Genomic DNA, 19,260 nt, shown 5'->3' on the forward strand with positions numbered 1-19,260 from the left:
AGGAATAAAACAGAGAGAAGAGTCGAATATTACCCCCAAGCACCGTGCTTTGGGAACTGAAGTTATGGGAGTGTTATTAACATTTACAGTGGAGGAAATAATTATTTGACCCCTCACTGATTTTGTAAGTTTGTCCAATGACAAAGAAATGAAAAGTCTCAGAACAGTATCATTTCAATGGTAGGTTTATTTTAACAGTGGCAGATAGCACATCAAAAGGAAAATCAAAAAAATAACCTTAAATAAAAGATAGCAACTGATTTGCATTTCATTGAGTGAAATAAGTTTTTGAACCCCTACCAACCATTAAGAGTTCTGGCTCCCACAGAGTGGTTAGACACTTCTACTCAATTAGTCACCCTCATTAAGGACACCTGTCTTAACTACTTACCTGTATAAAAGACACCTGTCCACAGAATCAATCAATCAAGCAGACTCCAAACTTTCCAACATGGGAAAGACCAAAGAGCTGTCCAAGGATGTCAGAGACAAAATTGTAGACCTGCACAAGGCTGGAATGGGATACAAAACCATTAGCAAGAAGCTGGGAGAGAAGGTGACAACTGTTGGTGCGATTGTTCGAAAATGGAAGGAGCACAAAATGACCATCAAACGACCTCGCTCTGGGGCTCCACGCAAGATCTCACCTCGTGGGGTGTCAATGGTTCTGAGAAAGGTGAAAAAGCATCCTAGAACTACACGGGAGGAGTTAGTGAATGACCTCAAATTAGCAGGGACCACAGTCACCAAGAAAACCATTGGAAACCCATTACACCGCAATGGATTAAAATCCTGCAGGGCTCGCAAGGTCCCCCTGCTCAAGAAGACACATGTGCAGGCCCGTCTGAAGCTTGCCAATGAACACCTGAATGATTCTGTGAGTGACTGGGAGAAGGTGCTGTGGTCTGATGAGACCAAAATAGAGCTCTTTGGCATTAACTCAACTCGCTGTGCTTGGAGGAAGAAAAATGCTGCCTATGACCCCCAAAACACCGTCCCCACCGTCAAGCGTGGGGGTGGAAACATTTTGCTTTGGGGGTGTTTTTCTGCTAAGGGCACAGGACAACTTAATCGCATTAACGGGAAAATGGACGGAGCCATGTATCGTGAAATCCTGAACGACAACCTCCTTCCCTCTGCCAGGAAACTGAAAATGGGTCGTGGATGGGTGTTCCAGCACGACAATGACCCAAAACATACAGCAAAGGCAACAAAGGAGTGGCTCAAGAAGAAGCACATTAAGGTCATGGAGTGGCCTAGTCAGTCTCCAGACCTTAATCCAATAGAAAACCTATGGAGGGAGCTCAAGCTCAGAGTTGCACAGAGACAGCCTCGAAACATTAGGGATTTAGAGATGATCTGCAAAGAGGAGTGGACCAACATTCCTCCTAAAATGTGTGCAAACTTGGTCATCAATTACAAGAAACGTTTGACCTCTGTGCTTGCAAACAAGGGTTTTTCCACTAAGTATTAAGTCTTTTATTGTTAGAGGGTTCAAAAACTTATTTCACTCAATGAAATGCAAATCAGTTGCTATCTTTTATTTAAGGTTATTTTTTCGATTTTCCTTTTGATGTGCTATCTGCCACTGTTAAAATAAACCTACCATTGAAATGATACTGTTCTGAGACTTTTCATTTCTTTGTCATTGGACAAACTTACAAAATCAGTGAGGGGTCAAATAATTATTTCCTCCACTGTATAGTTCCTTCAGGCAGAGAGGTGGCCAGAGACGGTGGAAAAATGATTAGTTCTGTTTTACTCATATTAAGTTTTAGGAAGCGAGAGGACATGGAGGTGGATAGAGCAGTCAAGCAGTCAGGAACACGTTTAATGAGGGAGTTAAGGTCTGGGTCCGAGAGGTACCGTTGCGTATCGTCTGCATACAGGTGGTATTGAAAACCGAATGAGTTGATTAAGTCACCAAGACCGTGCACGTAGATGGAAAAGAGGAGGGGACCAAGGACAGAGCCTTGGGGAACCCCGACAGACAAAGCATGAGGAGAAGAGATCTGATCTGAGTAGGAGACTGTGAAGGACCTCCCAGAGAGGTAGGAAGATAACCATGTGAGAGCGAGGCCCTTTATTCCTACATTTGAAAGTATTTGTAAGAGTAAGGTGTGGTCAACCGTATCAAATGCTGATGACAGGTCAAGAAGGATGAGTATGGAAAATTGACCTTTGGATTTGGCTGTAAGAAGGTCATTGGCCACTTTGGTAAGGGCCGTTTCCGTGGAGTGGTTGGGAGCGAAAGCCAGACTGGAACTGATCAAGTAGGGAGTTAGCTGATAAATAATGGCTTAATTCCTTTCCCCTCTTTTTTCCTCCCTTTCCTTTCCTTGCATTGCTCTTATATTTTCCCACCCTCACCCATCCTCCTGGAGAATTTCCTCTATGCTCTTTTGGTAATCCATGTATTTGCCTGTTTGAACAGGGATACTTATGAATCCATTTTTGGTACAAGTATTTATAAAGCTCATTTGTAAAGTAAACTATTGTACTTTTTCATTGCTTTATAGCCCCGTCCTCTCATCCAGAGCTAATTGATCTATTTTGGGTTACTTTGCTTTTATTGTATGCTTCATTTGGTGGCAAATTCATTTAATCCTGTTATTTCTCAGTATTTAGTGACTTTAATCACTGTGGCTGCATCGTGTGATTTGGCTTTTACTGAGGCTGCACTCAATTAAAAGAAATCACACAAAATAAAAAAAAAGTTGCAGCAATTACTCTTCTGGAAGGAGTGAACTAAAGCATAAAAGTGCCCCGAGAAGTAAACAGCATTTCCCACAGAACAGAAGTGTGTAGCGCTTCATTGTGGATGTTTCCTCTTGTCAGAAGCCAGTGCTGGGAGTGAAATGTCAGCATTGGACAAATGGCGGTGAGATGCAGAGCCTGCTTGGTTTTAATAAGTGGTGTTGTAGATGTACTTGGCACTGGCACTTTTTCAATAATGCTGACAAATATGCCTGTACGGTATGGATATATGTCAGCTTCTCCATAGCCTCTGCGTTTAGAACCTTGAATTATTTAAACTCCTGAATCAACTACAGCTTTCAGAAATGAAATAATATTTTCCTGCAATGGGCTATGTTTACTGGATGACGTGATAAAAGAGCAGTATCTCGTATGTAGTTGTTTTTCAGCTTTATAAATACAATAAAAAAATAAATAGAGATGCCAGCATCTCAGCATTATTGTTGTGGGTCTCCAGAATATATCCCTGATACTATATGTGTTTAATTCTATCTGCACTATTTGTTCAGTTTACCCCAACTAAATAGCTCCCAACTGTCCCTCTTTGGAAACCAAATGCCTCTGTCCCTCTTTCCTCCTCATTTGTCCCTCTTTCAGGACTGATGTACAGAATTATCTAAATATATGTATTTTTGTACAGAAAAATGTGTTTAATTGGCTCCAAACTTTATTCCCATCCTTTAAATTAATATATGTCTTAATGTCAAATGTTAATATGAAGAAAAAACTAGCGATGATAGAAAGGACCAGTGTGGTTTGAATTATAAAATCACATCTTTTGCTTTTGAATTTTTAGTGGTATGTGTGGCTAAGGGTGTGGTGGGGGGCATGATTAGGGGTATGGCAGGGGCGTGTCTTAGTGTCCCTCTCTATCATCTCAAAAAGTTGCGAGGTATGCAACTAATAAGTACAGTATGTGTGGCGGCCCCACTGTGTGAGGTGAGTGGTGGCGCTAGTAAATTTATTGGTAATTTACGTTACCGAAATTTTACTAATGAATAACCTGGTCTTAGTAATAGCTCCTAGTGCCTAACCCTATCGGCAGATCTCTCTCTGATTGAATCTATCTAATTGGATGGTTAATCGGCCACCAAGTTGCTTGATTTTAGGCCACCTTTGCACTAACCCTCTCATCTAATGTCCCCCTCCTAGGCGTACATTCAAAAAGGGTTCTGCTCAATTTGGGTGCTGGGGAAAGCCGCTACTGCAGGGATGTTGAGATTCTAGTCCTCTACGGCCGAGGTCCTCACATTTTTAGTACAGCTCAAATTAATTGATGGGACCGAATCAGGAAAGGTGTGGTTCATCAAGTAGAACACCTTCCTCTCTTTCTCAGTCCATCCTAAACACTGGCATGGATAAGGCCCTCGAGGAATGGCGTTTTACACCTGTGCCCTGGTAGAATATTGGTAATGCAACGTGGGGAGACAGCACACCTTCGAAAGCTCCTCTGTGCAACGATCCCGTCAGTCTGACACCAACTGCCAAATATTCTAGAGAAACGTAGTAGACCAGCACCAGAGATTTATATTCACCTTATCACAGTGAATATAAAGCCATAGAGACCAATCAGGAACACTGTAGTTACAGCTCTTAGTATTATATCTATAGCTTAGGTTTCAGTGGCTGGGACATTATTGCCTATAATGCCCAATCACATTGCAGTGGGTATGGTCGCCAATGGACAGTTGCCATTTTGGAAGGTGATTTCATCCTTTCTCAAGTAGTAGGTACACCACAACGCTCACTAACCTCCCCTACTATAGTCTGCTGCAGGGACCTGATGGAAGACTTAGGCAATCACATAGGAGGGAGGGGAGAAATGGCATGAGAGTCATCCAGTAAAGCCAGAAGGCCCTGCCCACCGATCGCGTCACCGTCGCTCAACCATAGAATAGTAAAATTACCATCACTTACTTTCGCTAGTAAAATATTGGTAATTTTTACCAATACTTTTACTAACCCCTAACCCTGTTCTCACAGAGCCTTCTGTCTACCGATGCCTAACCCAACTTACCGCCTGGGCACCTGATAATTACAGAGGTGTCTATTAGATTTCTGCCGACCTTGCGCCCGAATGCCCTGATCCGCTGTCCCATGTCTGTCCCTGCTGTGCAATGTGTGGGCAGGCAATAGATCCCCAGAAGAGGATGTATCTAATGTTTGATCTAGCCATACATCACATCGTGTATAGCCCTCTTTACTTTTTTAGGAGAGCTAATTGCTAGTCTGCATTATATACATAGGTAAGGCATTGGTTTATAAATAGGCTTTGTACTGTATGTACTGTATGTATATATATGTATATTTCCTTAATGTGTCAATGAGCTTGGAATCAAAATCGTATACTTAAGAGAGGTTTCCCTCGGTGGTCCGGTGTCCCCCGTCGCTGAGAGTGGCCCCTCTCCACATTGGGGCAGAGCAGCTTCTCTTTATGAAGTGTAGCTGCGCAAGCACGCATGTGCAGTACCACAGAGCCTGTGGCTCCGGCTTACTGCGCATGTGTGGGTGGGCTTGGTCGGCTATTGCGTGGCCATGCGGCAGGAAGAAGAGCTGCGCAGCCCTGATAGGATCAGCGACAATGCCTTGTTGCTAATGTTCCCTGGAGGCCACACTTGGTGCGAGGGAAGCCTCGATTGGATTCTGAGACTTCTCTCTCTTTAGGTAAGTATGTAATTTTGTACCCAAGCATCAGCTCTGGTAGTCTTTGAAGCAAATTATTAGCAAGAAAAAAGTAATAATTGACTATGTGTTGCAATAGCATGGTAATTTTTTTTTTTTTTTTTTTTTATTCATCACATACTTGAATTTTAAAGGGAATCTCAAGATATGGATACAACAGTCATCAGACAAATGTAATACTTCTTTCCTTTGTCTGCAGAATATTTTCACCAATCACTCCTTGGATGTGAATGTGAGGTGGCTGGCGGTCCTGTATTTTAAGAATGGGATTGAACGCTACTGGAGGAGGGTGGCCCCAAAGTAAGTCACATTTTGTTAATGATTGAGAAGCATTGTTTATGCTAATAGATGTTCTGTGTTTGTTGACTTCGCTGAAACCGTGACCAAGGATTGAATCCCAATCAGTAGCTGAGAAATCTTTACCTTTTCACAAACGTATCATCAGGGGACTCTGTGTGGCTGATACTGTGGTGAACCACAATACACACACACACACACACACACACACACACACACACACACACACACACACACACACACACACACACACACACACACACACACACACACACACACACACACACACACACACACACACACACACACACACACACACACACACACACACACACACACACACACACACACACACACACACACACACACACACACACACACACACACACACACACACACACACACACACACACACAGTGAGATGTCAGCACCATGGTTCTGACATCACACTGTGGGAGCCTTGTTGCATTGTGGGAAGTAACAGCTGTTTCCAACAAGCCAAAAAAGCAAGTAGCATTTCTTTTCAGTGACATCACCTGCCAGCAGTAAAAATGTCACCGTGTGATAAATGTCAGAATGTAAATCACGGAGAGGAAAGATTTTACAATGGGCAAACACTGACTAAATCATCTATACATAATTATTGTAAAAATGAAACACTTTATTAAATTATTTTTACTGGAGTTCCTCTTTAAAGGTAAACTGAAGTGAGAAGTATATGGAGGCTGCCATTAGTTGCCTGGCAGCCCTGCTGGTGTATTTGGCTGCAGTAGTTTATGAAGAAAACCAGAAACAAGCATGCAGCTAATCTTGTCAGATCTGACCATAATGTCAGAAACACCTGATATGCTGCATGCTTGTTCAGGGTCTGTAGCTAAATGTATTCGAGACAGAGGATCAGCAGGACAGCCAGGCAACTGGTATTTTAAAGAGACACTGAAGCCACTTTAAAAGCTTGATTTTACCTGTTATTTAGATTAAGGAATATGGCCAGTGCTAAAATGCCGCATTCCCGCAGCAGAACGAGGGTTTTATAACTCCCAAATCCCCGGGGCAAAAACTGGGGAGCACTGCCCTGTAGAGGCAGAGCTTAGCACTGTAGCTCTGCCTCTACGCGCATCAATCCCCGCTGATCGTTGCCTCTCCCCGCCCCTCTCAGACTTCCACTGAGAGGGGCGGGGAGAGGCGGCGACCAGCGGAGGATTGACTCTAATGAACGCAGAGCTACAGCACTAAGCTCTGCCTCCCCCAGGCAGCAAAATCCACAATTTTGAAAGTCGTGGATTTTTGCCCCAAGATTTGGGGGTTATAAAACCCTTGCGGCGTTTTAACACTGGCCATATTTCTTAAGTTAAATAACAGGTAAAATCAAGTTTTTATAGTGGCTTCAGTGTCTCTTTAAAGGATACCCGAAGTGACATGTGACATGATGAGATAGACCTGTGTATGTACAGTGCCTAGCACACAAATAACTATGCTGTGTTCCTTTTTTTCTTTCTCTGCCTGAAAGAGTTAAATATCAGGTATGTAAGTGGCTGACTCAGTCCTGACTCAGACAGGAAGTGACTACGGTGTGACCCTCACTGATAGGAAATTCCAACTATAAATAACTTTCCTAGCAGAAAATGGCTTCTGAGAGCAAGAAAGAGATGAAAAGGGCAATTTCTTATCAGTGAGGGTCACACTGTAGTCACTTCCTGTCTGAGTCAGGACTAAGTCAGCCACTTACATACCTGATATTTAACGCTTTCAGAGAAAGAAAAAAAGGAACACAGCATAGTTGTGTGCTAGGCACTGTACATACACATGTCTATCTCATCATGTCCCATGTCACTGCCGTATTAATTTTCTTTTAAAGGATACCCACATTTTCCATATGTTTCTTGCTTTAGTTGATCTTTAAGCTTGTACACATGCTGGTCTGAACTCTGCAGTGGCAGACGATAACAACTGCCATGGCTAAAAATCAGGTGTCAGACCAGCGTGTGAAAAGTGGCCGCATGCCAAATTGATCCCCATTGCTCAATCCCAGTGTTCTTACCTCTCCGCCGCCTGCTGAAATCCACGCCATCATACATCAATCACCGTCCCTCCACCCAACATAGGCCCTTTCCCCGCATAGCAACAGACCCATCGCTAGCCAGGTGGCTGATGATGTTTTGGCAGTGCTCTGTCGTCCGACAGGTATCGTTACGCAATACCTTGGGCGACAGGGATACCCCAAAGACAGGCTCTGTGCTGCTGCAACCACTCATGCGTGCATAACATGCTGATTCCCCTCCATGCACATTTACTTGGCATTGTTGTCCTTGAGAAAGGGACTTAGCTGATCCGAAACATTGGTATGATTTTACATGGAGCAATAAAAATAAGCTGAATGTCACATCGGGAATGCTCACCACTTACTCTCAATCCAATAAATGGTCTTTTTTCAGTACCAATGTGAACTTGATCATAATATAACTAGATTCAATAAAACAGTGTCAAACAAATCCCAGGCATGCAAAGCCGCTAAAAATGACTAAAGCTGAATACTCACCACCTGATGGAGTAAGATGGATCTAGTGACGTCACCCTGACGAGCGTTCTATGATCCTTCTTCCATCTGGTGGGTGTACATGATGGGCGTGAACTGCAAGCCAAGTGATTGCGATACTTTGCATGGAGTTGTTGGGGATCCTAAAAATCTGATGATTGTCGTTGTCGCCGCATGTTGCTAAACGACGTTCAAGTGAACGCGCACCTGTACCCACGTTGCAAGATCGCAGAAAGGATTGCTCGCCAGTCATCCCAGTTTGACCCCCTACTTTATTGTATATGGTTGGAAACCTGGACTGTGAAAGACACCCCACTGTTTCTTGACATTTATTTTAGAGATGATGCTTTAAAGAGGAGCTGTCAGCCATACTATGGGTTTGATTCACTAAGACAAATAGCATGCCTTATCAAAGTTAGCACACCTTATCAAAGTTAACACGCCTTATCAGAGTAGCATAGCAAGCGTTACAAACCCGCAGGGGCTCAGCGCAGGACGAGTGGAACTCTAGTAATTGGCAGTTAGCAGTCATAAGTTTGCTATGCTACTTTGATAAGGCGTGTCAACTTTGGTAAGGCGTGTTATCTCTAATAAGGCATGGTGTTTGTCTTAGTGGATCAAGCCTAATGTCAGAAAAAACAAACAAACCCATATATAAGTAGATAAATATTTGCTCTATTTAAATAACCTATGTAGTAGTGATTTTTCTACAGTAGAAAAAGAGAAAATCCGTCTTAGCATTTCCCAGTTTAACTGTGGCTATTTTTAAGCCAATCCTGATGTCATTTTCTCCCTTATTCTCCTCTGCCTGATTGTGAAAGTGCAATGTCTCAGCATGAGAAATATTGTCCAATTAGAGTGGAACAGATGTGTGGGAGGGGAAAATAGAAGGGAAAGAGGCTTCAGTCAATCAGGGCGCATAAGTTAAGTCTGAGGGGAGGTAGAGAAGCAAATAAGGACAACCCAGCATGCCCTGCAACTTCCTTTTTGTGTACCAAAGTTTGTGTGTACCAAATAAGAGTCAGGTAAACTGGGGAATGGTCATTTATCAACAAGAAAAGTAGTAGTGATTTTAACTTTTGGATTGACTGGTTAGCATCCTTATTACTTGTTTACCATATAAAAATAAAGACTTTATTTTTGATTTTATGCCCGACAGTTACACTTTAAATGCGAGTTCAACGAGGCTGTCTTTTCTTTTGTTTATGCATATTTTAAGCTCATGTTCCTCCATTGTTGTGTTACGCAGTGATACTGCTCCCTGTTGTTGTTGCTTTAAATAAAAAAAAAAAAATAATAAACATTTTGAAATAGAACATCACCGGTTATTGGAAAAATCATCATTAAAAAAAATCCTGTAGTGGGTACGGGCCTTAGGAGCCCTCATCTTCTTAGTTTTTCTACAGGTATAGTCAGTTTAAAGTGAACAAGAGACGAAGCACCCTCATGTATTTTACCATATATATCAGTGGGAACATTCGCGAAAACACCTACCCTGCTCTCTGTTTCATTCTTCACTGCTCAGCCTGCTTGTTAACAGCCCTGATAAAATCCCCCACTGAGCATTCATTCTGGCTTTGCTCAGGAATCATTATAGCGGAGTCTTACTTCTCTGATGTGTTTTCAAGCCCAAGCCTGCCCCCTTCTGACTCTGCTATAATGATTCCTGAGCAAAGCCAGACAGAATGCTCAGTCTGGGATTTTATCAGGGCTGATAACAAGCTGGCTGAGCAGTGAAGAATGAAACAGAGAGGCGTTTTCTCTAAAGGCGCGTACACACACCTGATCTCTTTAAACGACGGGTCGTAAGACCCGCCCGCGGGGCGGCCGTTCTGCCTACAGTTTCCCCGTGTGTACAGTCTATCGGCAGGCTGATAAGGCTGGTTTTGACCGATCCGCCGAGCTGTACAGACTGTACACACGGGGAAACTGTTACTAGAATGGTCGTCCCGCGGGCGGGTCTAACGACCCGTCATTTAAAGAGATCAGGCGTGTGTACGCGCCTTAATGTTCCCACCGATATATATGATAAAATACATAAGGGTGCTTTGGTTCACTTTTTAAGTTCCCCTAGAAGTTTCTACTGGCTCCTGGATTGGACGGGCGTCTGAAATACTTTAATTTGTTTACTGCCAATGAGGACAGTAAAGAAGAACCTCTAAGTCACAGATCAGTAAATGATGCTACTCTCTTAACTCTGTAAATACACAACTGTTTTGTTTTTCTTGCACTGTTTGTTATTTACATCTTAGCTGATATTTATCTTTATAGCTGTTTATTTATTATGCTGTTTACAAGGACGGGTTGTTTTAATATGTGTTAGAGTAAAGCCCAAGCCTGTCCTCATTTCCTCGGCCTCATACATAATGCAGCCAATGATTTATTTATCAGTGGCAACTTTGTAGTGGGAAGACATATTCTTGTACATTTTTTAAATGATTGATCTGGAGACGGGCCGCGGAGCAAAGCTGTATAAATTGCTGCAGTGCTAAGTTCATCACTCGGCCTGCTTCTTCCTTAAGCTTCTGATGACCGGTTAATACGTTGCAGCGCAGAGTAAATACCTGGCAGTGCAGGGCGTAAGGGATTACCACTCTGCCTACGTGTCATTTCCTGGCTCTGATACCTGCATCAGATTGACTCCGTGCAGAATGAGGTCCCTGGTGCTCTGCAATCAGGATGTCTTCTGGCAACAAACTGGGTGGGCTTTAATCTGGCTTACAGTAGTTAGGTTAGTATGATATTAGGCTTGGGTTAGTGCAGAGATTTTTTTTAAAGCCCATCTCCAGGCAAGAACTTAAAGGATAACTGTAGTGAGAGGCATATGGAGGCTGCCATATTTATTTCAATTTAAACAATACTAGTTGCTGAGCAGTTTTCTGATCTATTTTGCTGCAGTAGTGTTTGAATAACACCAGAAACAAGAATGCAGCTAATCTTGTTATACAGTGGCTTCAAAAGTATTCGGCCCCCTTGAAGTTTTCCATATTTTGTCACATTACTGCCACGAACATGAATCAATTGTATTGGAATTCCACATGAAAGACCAATACAAAGTGGTGTACATGTGAGAAGTGGAACGGAAATCATACATGATTCCAAACATCTTTTACAAATCAATAACTGCAAAGTGGGGTGTGCATAATTATTCAGCCCCCTTTGCTCTGAGTGCAGTCAGTTGCCGATAGACATTGCCTGATGAGTGCTAATGACTAAATAGAGTGCACCTGTATGTAATCTAATGTCAGTACAAATACAGCTGCTCTGTGACGACCTCAGAGGTTGTCTAAGAGAATATTGGGAGCAACAACGCCATGAAGTCCAAAGAACACACAAGACGGGTCAGGGATAAAGTTATTGAGAAATTTAAAGCAGGCTTAGGCTACAAAAAGTTTTTCAAAGCCTTGAACATCCCAAGGAGCACTGTTCAAGTGATCATTCAGAAATGAAAGGAGTATGGCACAACGGTAAACCTACCAAGGCAAGGCCGGCCACCTAAACTCACTGGCCGAACAAGGAGAGCGCTGATCAGAAATGCAGTCAAGAGGCCCATGGTGACTCTGGACGAGCTGCAGAGATCTACAGCTCAGGTGGGGGAATATGTCCATAGGACAACTATTAGTCGTGTACTGCACAAAATTGGCCTTTATGGAAGAGTGGCAAGAAGAAAGCCATTGTTAACAGAAAAGCATAAGAAGTCCCGTTTGCAGTTTCCACAAGCCATGTGGGGGACACAGCAAACATGTGGAAGAAGGTGCTCTGGTCAGATGAGACCGAAACGGAACTTTTTGGCCAAAATGCAAAACGCTATGTGTGGTGGAAAACTAACACTGCACATCTCTCTGAACACACCATCCCCACTGTCAAATATGGTGGTGGCAGCATCATGCTCTGGGGGTGCTTCTCTTCAGTAGGGACAGGGAAGCTGGTCAGAGTTGATGGGAAGATGGATGGAGCCAAATACAGGGCAATCTTGTAAGAAAACCTCTTGGAGTCTGCAAAAGACTTGAGACTGGGACGGAGGTTCACCTTCCAGCAGGACAACAACCCTAAACATAAAGCCAGGGCAACAATGGAATGGTTTAAAACAAAACATGTCCATGTTTTAGAATGGCCCAGTCAAAGTCCAGATCTAAATCCAATCGAAAATCTATGGCAAGATCTGAAAACTGCTGTTCACAAACGCTGTCCATCTAATCTGACTGAGCTGGAGTTGTTTTGCAAAGAAGAATGGGTAAGGATTTCAGTCTCTAGATGTGCAAAGCTGGTAGAGACATACCCTAAAAGACTGGCAGCTGTAATTGCAGCAAAAGGTGGTTCTACAAAGTATTGACTCAGGGAGGCTGAATAATTATGCACACCCCACTTTGCAGTTATTGATTTATAAAAAATGTTTGGAATCATGTATGATTTTCGTTCCACTTCTCATGTGTACACCACTTTGTATTGGTCTTTCATGTGGAATTCCAATAAAATTGATTCATGTTTGTGGCAGTAATGTGACAAAATGTGGAAAACTTCAAGGGGGCCCGAATACTTTTGCAAGCCACTGTATCTGACAATAATGTCAGAAACACCTGCTGTATGCATGTTCTGTGTCTGTGGCTAAAAGTATTTGAGGCAGGCAATCAGCAGGACAGCCAGGCAACTAGTATTGCTTAAAAGGAAATAAAGATGGCAGCCTCCATATTCCGCTTGTTACAATTGTCATTTAAAGCCTTCATTAGACTGTATTCCTTTATAGAATGTAAACAATTGATGCATCAACATTTTATATTCCAGCAGTGAGAGAGCTAAGGTTGCCTACCATCAATTTTACCATTTGGTTCCTGGCAGATCACTCTGATGCAATCTGCCAGAAATCTATGCCACAACTGGTAATCAACTGGACAGGATGGAAAATCTCAGAGGAGGAGTGGTGCCTGATCGATGGCCCATAGCATTTCACTGTATTAAAATGTGCAACACTGCGCTTCAATTAAGTGTTTTTGCCGCAAGCATGATGGGATATCTGATGTTGTTGTTTTTGTTGCCTAGCAGCTGAGAGGGGTGATCAGGACACAGGACAGTTGGAACTGTGTCTCATGCTCCCTGTCACCTCCTTTTAACCTCCCCCCCCCCTTAAAAAAAATGGCTGCCCCCATGAAATTACAAACATTTGCCTGTTCTTTTAAAACAGAGTGGGTAAAGGAACATATTACCTATCTAGTTTAATTAACATAACTAACGTAACTTAATGACAGTATGTTTGTTTAGGCTGAAGTTCCTCTTTAAAGAAACACAAGATGGAAAAAATACACCTTTGTTTCCAAGTGAAATATTGCCATCATACATTGTATTAAGGACATAATTTAAATGTAATAACCAGGACAAATGGGAAAATAAAATGTGTGAGTTTCATCTACAGTAGCACATTATTTTTCAAACTATAATGTTTGAAAGCAGAGGAAAAAAATGACTTACTACATTTTTTTCTTATTTTCTTTAAATTTCATGGGAAATATAATTATTTTTAGCAAAAAGTACCACTCAAAAGCCTAGTATGTCAATACATAGATAATTTTGGTGTTTATAAGTAGCCATAAAGTTATTGCCAAATAAATTGAAAAAGTGTGAAATGTGGCTTTTAAGGGGAACTACCCTGTGGTAGGGAAGTGGTTAAACAATATATGTTGCCTGGCAGTCCTGCTGATCATCTGCCCCTTAATACTTTTTGCCATAGACCTTGAACAAGCATGCAGATCAGATGTTTCTGACAAAAATCAGACTAGATTAGCTGTACGCGTGTTTCAGGTGTGTAATTCGGACGCTGCTGCAGACAAGAGACTGCCAGGTAACTGGTATTATTTAAAAAAAAACAAATATGGCAGCATGCAAATACCTTGTGCTTCAGGTTGGTCTGTACTCGTAGCTTTATAGCAGTTGTTCCTACTTGCGACCAGTAGATGTCACTGTGGATACACAGATTCCTTAGCTGTGCCAAACCTCACTGTTGTTCTTTTTCACACTTTACTTGTGACATTGAAACTAGTTGCTTTATAAAGTAGGGTAATTTAGTTCAGTGATTTACGTTGTTGCAAATCCCAGGATACATTGTGCATGTCCTTAATCTTTGTGTTGTCTAATAGGATAGAATGCTGAAATCAAGCAGAAAGAGTGATCAATAGTGGAGGTCAATTAATATGAGTAAAGAGGAATCTTTTTCTCTTGATCTAGAGAAAAGGGAATTGATTTCCTTACAGGTCGTAGTTTCTGTTAAAGTAGAACTCTGCGCAGTAAAGAACTCATTCAGTGGAGACCCCAGTGAAAGGGCTGAGTGCAAAAGTGCTGATTGCATGCTGCTGACGTTACAAAATACTAAGCGGAACTGTAATTTTGCAAAAACAAATTTTCTTCTCGTTCCAATAAGCTTTCTTTGCGGTCCAGCCCGCAATAGTGCCTTGCGCAAACAAAGCTAAGCATAGCCTGGGCCGCACAAGCGCCTTTGACGCCGACTTACAAGTTGACGGTAACGAAACTGCACTGCGGCGGGAGAACCGGCACGGGACACGGCGGCTGCTGGGGGCTTGGGGAAGCCCCAGGTAAGTGAAACTGTTTGTTTTTTGCAAAATTACAGTTCCGCTTTAAATTGCAGTACATAATATCACACAAAGTAAATGGAAAACAGACATAAGTTCTGACAAGCTCATGATAAACTTTGAGAGCTCCTTCCACCTGTGCTGCTTCGGGCCCATTCACACTAGGCTCATTGTACGTGATTCCCACTAATTGCCGAAGGGCTAGCGGCAGTAGCTGTAGGTGAATGTCAGAGTTAGGTTGTGAGATTTGTCTGCCACCCCTCCCCCCAACCTCGGCCCATTCCTATTTCCATAGCTGGTCTTAAAGGACAACTGTAGTGAGAGGGATATGGAGGCTGTCATATTTTTTTTCCTTTTAAGCAATACCAGTTGCCTGACAGCCCTGCCGATCCTCTGCCTCTAATTCTTTTAGCCATGACCTTGAACAAGCATGCAGCAGGTCAGGTGTTTCTGACATTGTCAGATCTGACAAGATTAGCTGCATGCTTGTTTCTGGACGAAAAAGATCAGAAGGTCTGCCAGGCAACTAGTATTGTTTAATGGGAAATAAATATGGCAGCCTCCATATACCTCTCACTACACTTGTCCTTTAAAGGAAACCTAAAGTCAATTAAAAAAAAAGGCAGTTTAACTTACCTGGGGCTGCTACCGGCTCCCTGCAGCCACCCTGTGCCTGCGCCGGGACAAACTGATCCTCCAGTCCCTCTCAGTGACAAAGTTTCATGTTCGGTGACTCAGCCTGTTGATGGCCTTTGTGTCTGCGCATGTGCAGGACGCTCCCAATGATGGGAGTGTGATCAAGGACGCATGCAGTCAGGGCCGCGCAGGTGCAAAGGCCATTAACAGGCAGAATCCCCGAAAATGAAACTTTGTCGCTGCGAGGGACTAGAGCAGGGATCCCCAACCTGTGGTCCGCGGCCCACTGGTGGTCCGCAGGACGTTTCCAGTTGGGCCGCGGGACTGTCCTCTTGTTTGTCCGCCCCGCCCCCTCCGCGGCCGCCGCTCCGTTACCTCTGGCGGCCGCGTGGTCTCTTATATTCTCCCTTCTCTCTCTTCCCAGTGTGTGTCACAACAGCGCGCCCTGCGGCTGCTGTGATAGAGAGGGAGGAAAACAGGAGAGAAAGAGCGGCTTCCTGTAGCGGCGCGCCGTTACTATGGGAACCGCTCTCACCTTCCTGCTTCCTCCCTCTATCACAGCAGCCGCAGGGCATGCTGTTACTCACACGCTGGGAAGAGAGAGAGAGGGGAATAAGAGAGACCGCTGGCCAAGGTAACTGCAGCGGCGGGGGGGGGGGGGGGGGGGGGTAGGAGGAGTGTGCTGCTATACTGGGGCACTATACTTGCTATACTGGGGCACTATACTTGCTATACTGGGGCACTATACTAGGTATACTGGGGCACTATACTTGCTATACTGGGGCACTATACTTGCTATACTGGGGCACTATACTTGCTATACTGGGGCACTATACTTGCTATACTGGGGCACTATACTAGCTATACTGGGGCACTATACTTGCTATACTGGGCACTATACTAGGCGTAGTGGGCACTATACTGGCTGTACTGGGGCATACTAGATATACTGGGGCACTATACTTGCTATACTGGGGCACTATACTAGGTATACTGGGGCACTATACTTGCTATACTGGGGCACTATACTTGCTATACTGGGGCACTATACTTGCTATACTGGGGCACTATACTAGGTATACTGGGGCACTATACTTGCTATACTGGGGCACTATACTTGCTATACTGGGGCACTATACTTGCTATACTGGGGCACTATACTTGCTATACTGGGGCACTATACTAGCTATACTGGGGCACTATACTTGCTATACTGGGCACTATACTAGGCGTAGTGGGCACTATACTGGCTGTACTGGGGCATACTAGATATACTGGGGCACTATACTTGCTATACTGGGGCACTATACTAGGTATACTGGGGCACTATACTTGCTATACTGGGGCACTATACTTGCTATACTGGGGCACTATACTTGCTATACTGGGGCACTATACTTGCTATACTGGGGCACTATACTTGCTATACTGGGGCACTATACTTGCTATACTGGAGCACTATACTAGCTATACTGGGGCACTATACTTGCTATACTGGGCACTATACTAGGCGTAGTGGGCACTATACTGGCTGTACTGGGGCATACTAGATATACTGGGGCACTATACTTGCTATACTGGGGCACTATACTTGCTATACTGGGGCACTATACTTGCTATACTGGGGCACTATACTTGCTATACTGGGGCACTATACTTGCTATACTGGGGCACTATACTAGCTATACTGGGGCACTATACTTGCTATACTGGGCACTATACTAGGCGTAGTGGGCACTATACTGGCTGTACTGGGGCATACTAGATATACTGGGGCACTATACTAGCTATACTGGGGCATACTAGCTATACTGGGGCACTATACTAGCTATACTGGGGCATACTAGCTATACTGGGGCATACTAGCTATACCGAGGCACTATACTTGCTATACTGGGCACTATACTGGCTGTACTGGGGCTTTACTAGCTATACTGGGGCACTATACTAGCTATACTGGGGCATACTAGCTATACTGAGGCACTATACTAGCTATACTGGGGCATACTAACTATACTGGGGCATACTAGCTATACTGGGGCACTACCTACCCATACTGGGCACTATACTAGCTACACTGGGCACTCTATTAGCTTTACTGGGCACTATACTAGCTTTACTGGGCACTCTACTAGCTATACTGGGGTAACTGTACTAGCCATACTGGGGCAACCAAACTCCCTATACTGAGGCAACTATGCAGGCTATGACCCCCCCCCCCCCCCCCCCCCCGGTAACCCGCTGTGCATGACACTGTCCACTAGGACGCTACACCCCCCCCCCCCCCCCCCTCCCCCCGCGGGCCCCGGAGAAAAATTTGGTCAGAAAGTGGTCCCCGGGCCGGAAAAGGTTGGGGACCCCTGGACTAGAGGATCAGTTTGTCCCGGCGCAGGCACAGGGTGGCTGCAGGGAGCCAGTAGAAGCCCCAGGTAAGTTAAACTAACCCTTTTTTTTTATTTACTTTAGGTTCCCTTTAAAGGACAACTTTAATGAGAGGGATATGGAGGCTGCCATATTCATTTCCTGTTAAACAATACCAGTTGCCTGGCTGTCCTGTTGATCCTCTGCCTCTAATACTTTTAGACCCTGAACAAGCACATGCAGCAGATTAGGGTTTTATGACATTATTGTTAGATCTGACAGGATTATCTGCATGCTTGTTTCTGGTGTGATTCAGACACTACTGCAGCCAAATAGATCAACAGGATAGCTAGACAATCTGCATTGTTTAAATTGTGACACACACTTCGCTGAAAGCTTGCTTGGGGTCATAACAGTATCTATCTTTTTTTGTGTGTGGATGTTTGCCAGTTCTCAATAATCAGCTCATGGACAGCATCGCAGGTTGATAAGGTTAGTTGAAGTCTGGGGAGCCCACTTCTCCCCAGTGTGAAGGACCTCTGTCGCGAAAATCTTAAAATGTAAAATATATGTAAACATATACAATTAAGAAGTACGTTTCTTCCTGAATAAAATGAGCCACTTTTCTCCTATGTTGCTGTCACTTACAGTAGGTAGTAGAAATCTGACAGAACCGACAAGTTTTGGACTAGCCCATCTCCTCATGGTGGGTTCTCAGGGATTTCTCTATTTTCAAAAAGCACTTAGTGAATGGCAGTTGCTCTGTCCAACTGCCAAAGTGTGCAGTGAGCAGAGAGGCTGGCCAGCATCTGTGTATAAATCTTTTTCAGGGCTGGTGCACACCGAGTGGCTTTTTCAGCGTTTCTGCAGCCGCTTGCGGCTGCGGATCCGCTTGGTCAATGTATCTCAATGGGGTGGTGCACACCAGAGTGGGAGGCGTTTTGCAGAAACGAAAAATGCCGGGGTGAGGCATTTTTTGGATTTCGGATGCGTTTCTGCTTCAATGTTAAGTATAGGAAAAACGCAAACCGCTCTGAAAAACGCCTGTTCAGAGCGGTTTTGCCGGCGTTTTTGTTACAGAAGCTGTTCAGTAACAGCTTTACTGTAACAATATATGAAATCTACTACACCAAAACCACTACACAAAACTGCAAAACGCTAGCTGAAACGCTACAGAAAAATAAGAAAAAACGTTTCAAAATCTGCTAGCATTTTGCGGATCTGCTAGCGGGTTTTGGTGTGCACCAGGCCTAAGGGAGTATCTTTATAAGGAATGAAGGCCATGCTCAGAATCCCCTGTGGAGAGATGGACTAACCCAAAACCTGTTGGTAATATCAGATGAATGCCACTTACTGTAAATGCTAGCAACATACCATAGTAGAGAAGTAATTTATGGCTCATTTTACTCAGGT

At 43.8% G+C, this 19,260-nt stretch overlaps 1 protein-coding gene across 2 annotated transcripts in view; it reads left to right on the top strand.

Annotated features, from left to right (window-relative positions):
• Positions 1–19,260, top strand: part of IPO11 (importin 11) — a 604,534-nt gene that overhangs the window by 27,088 nt on the left and 558,186 nt on the right. For both annotated transcript variants that reach the window (XM_068249679.1, XM_068249671.1), the window contains exon 3: positions 5,639–5,739. In XM_068249679.1, the coding sequence (XP_068105780.1) occupies positions 5,639–5,739 (101 nt within the window). The remainder of the gene's footprint in view (positions 1–5,638; positions 5,740–19,260) is intronic.

Source organism: Hyperolius riggenbachi, chromosome 1 (assembly GCF_040937935.1).
Source record: "Hyperolius riggenbachi isolate aHypRig1 chromosome 1, aHypRig1.pri, whole genome shotgun sequence".
In the NCBI taxonomy this organism is placed as follows: Eukaryota; Metazoa; Chordata; class Amphibia; order Anura; family Hyperoliidae; genus Hyperolius; species Hyperolius riggenbachi.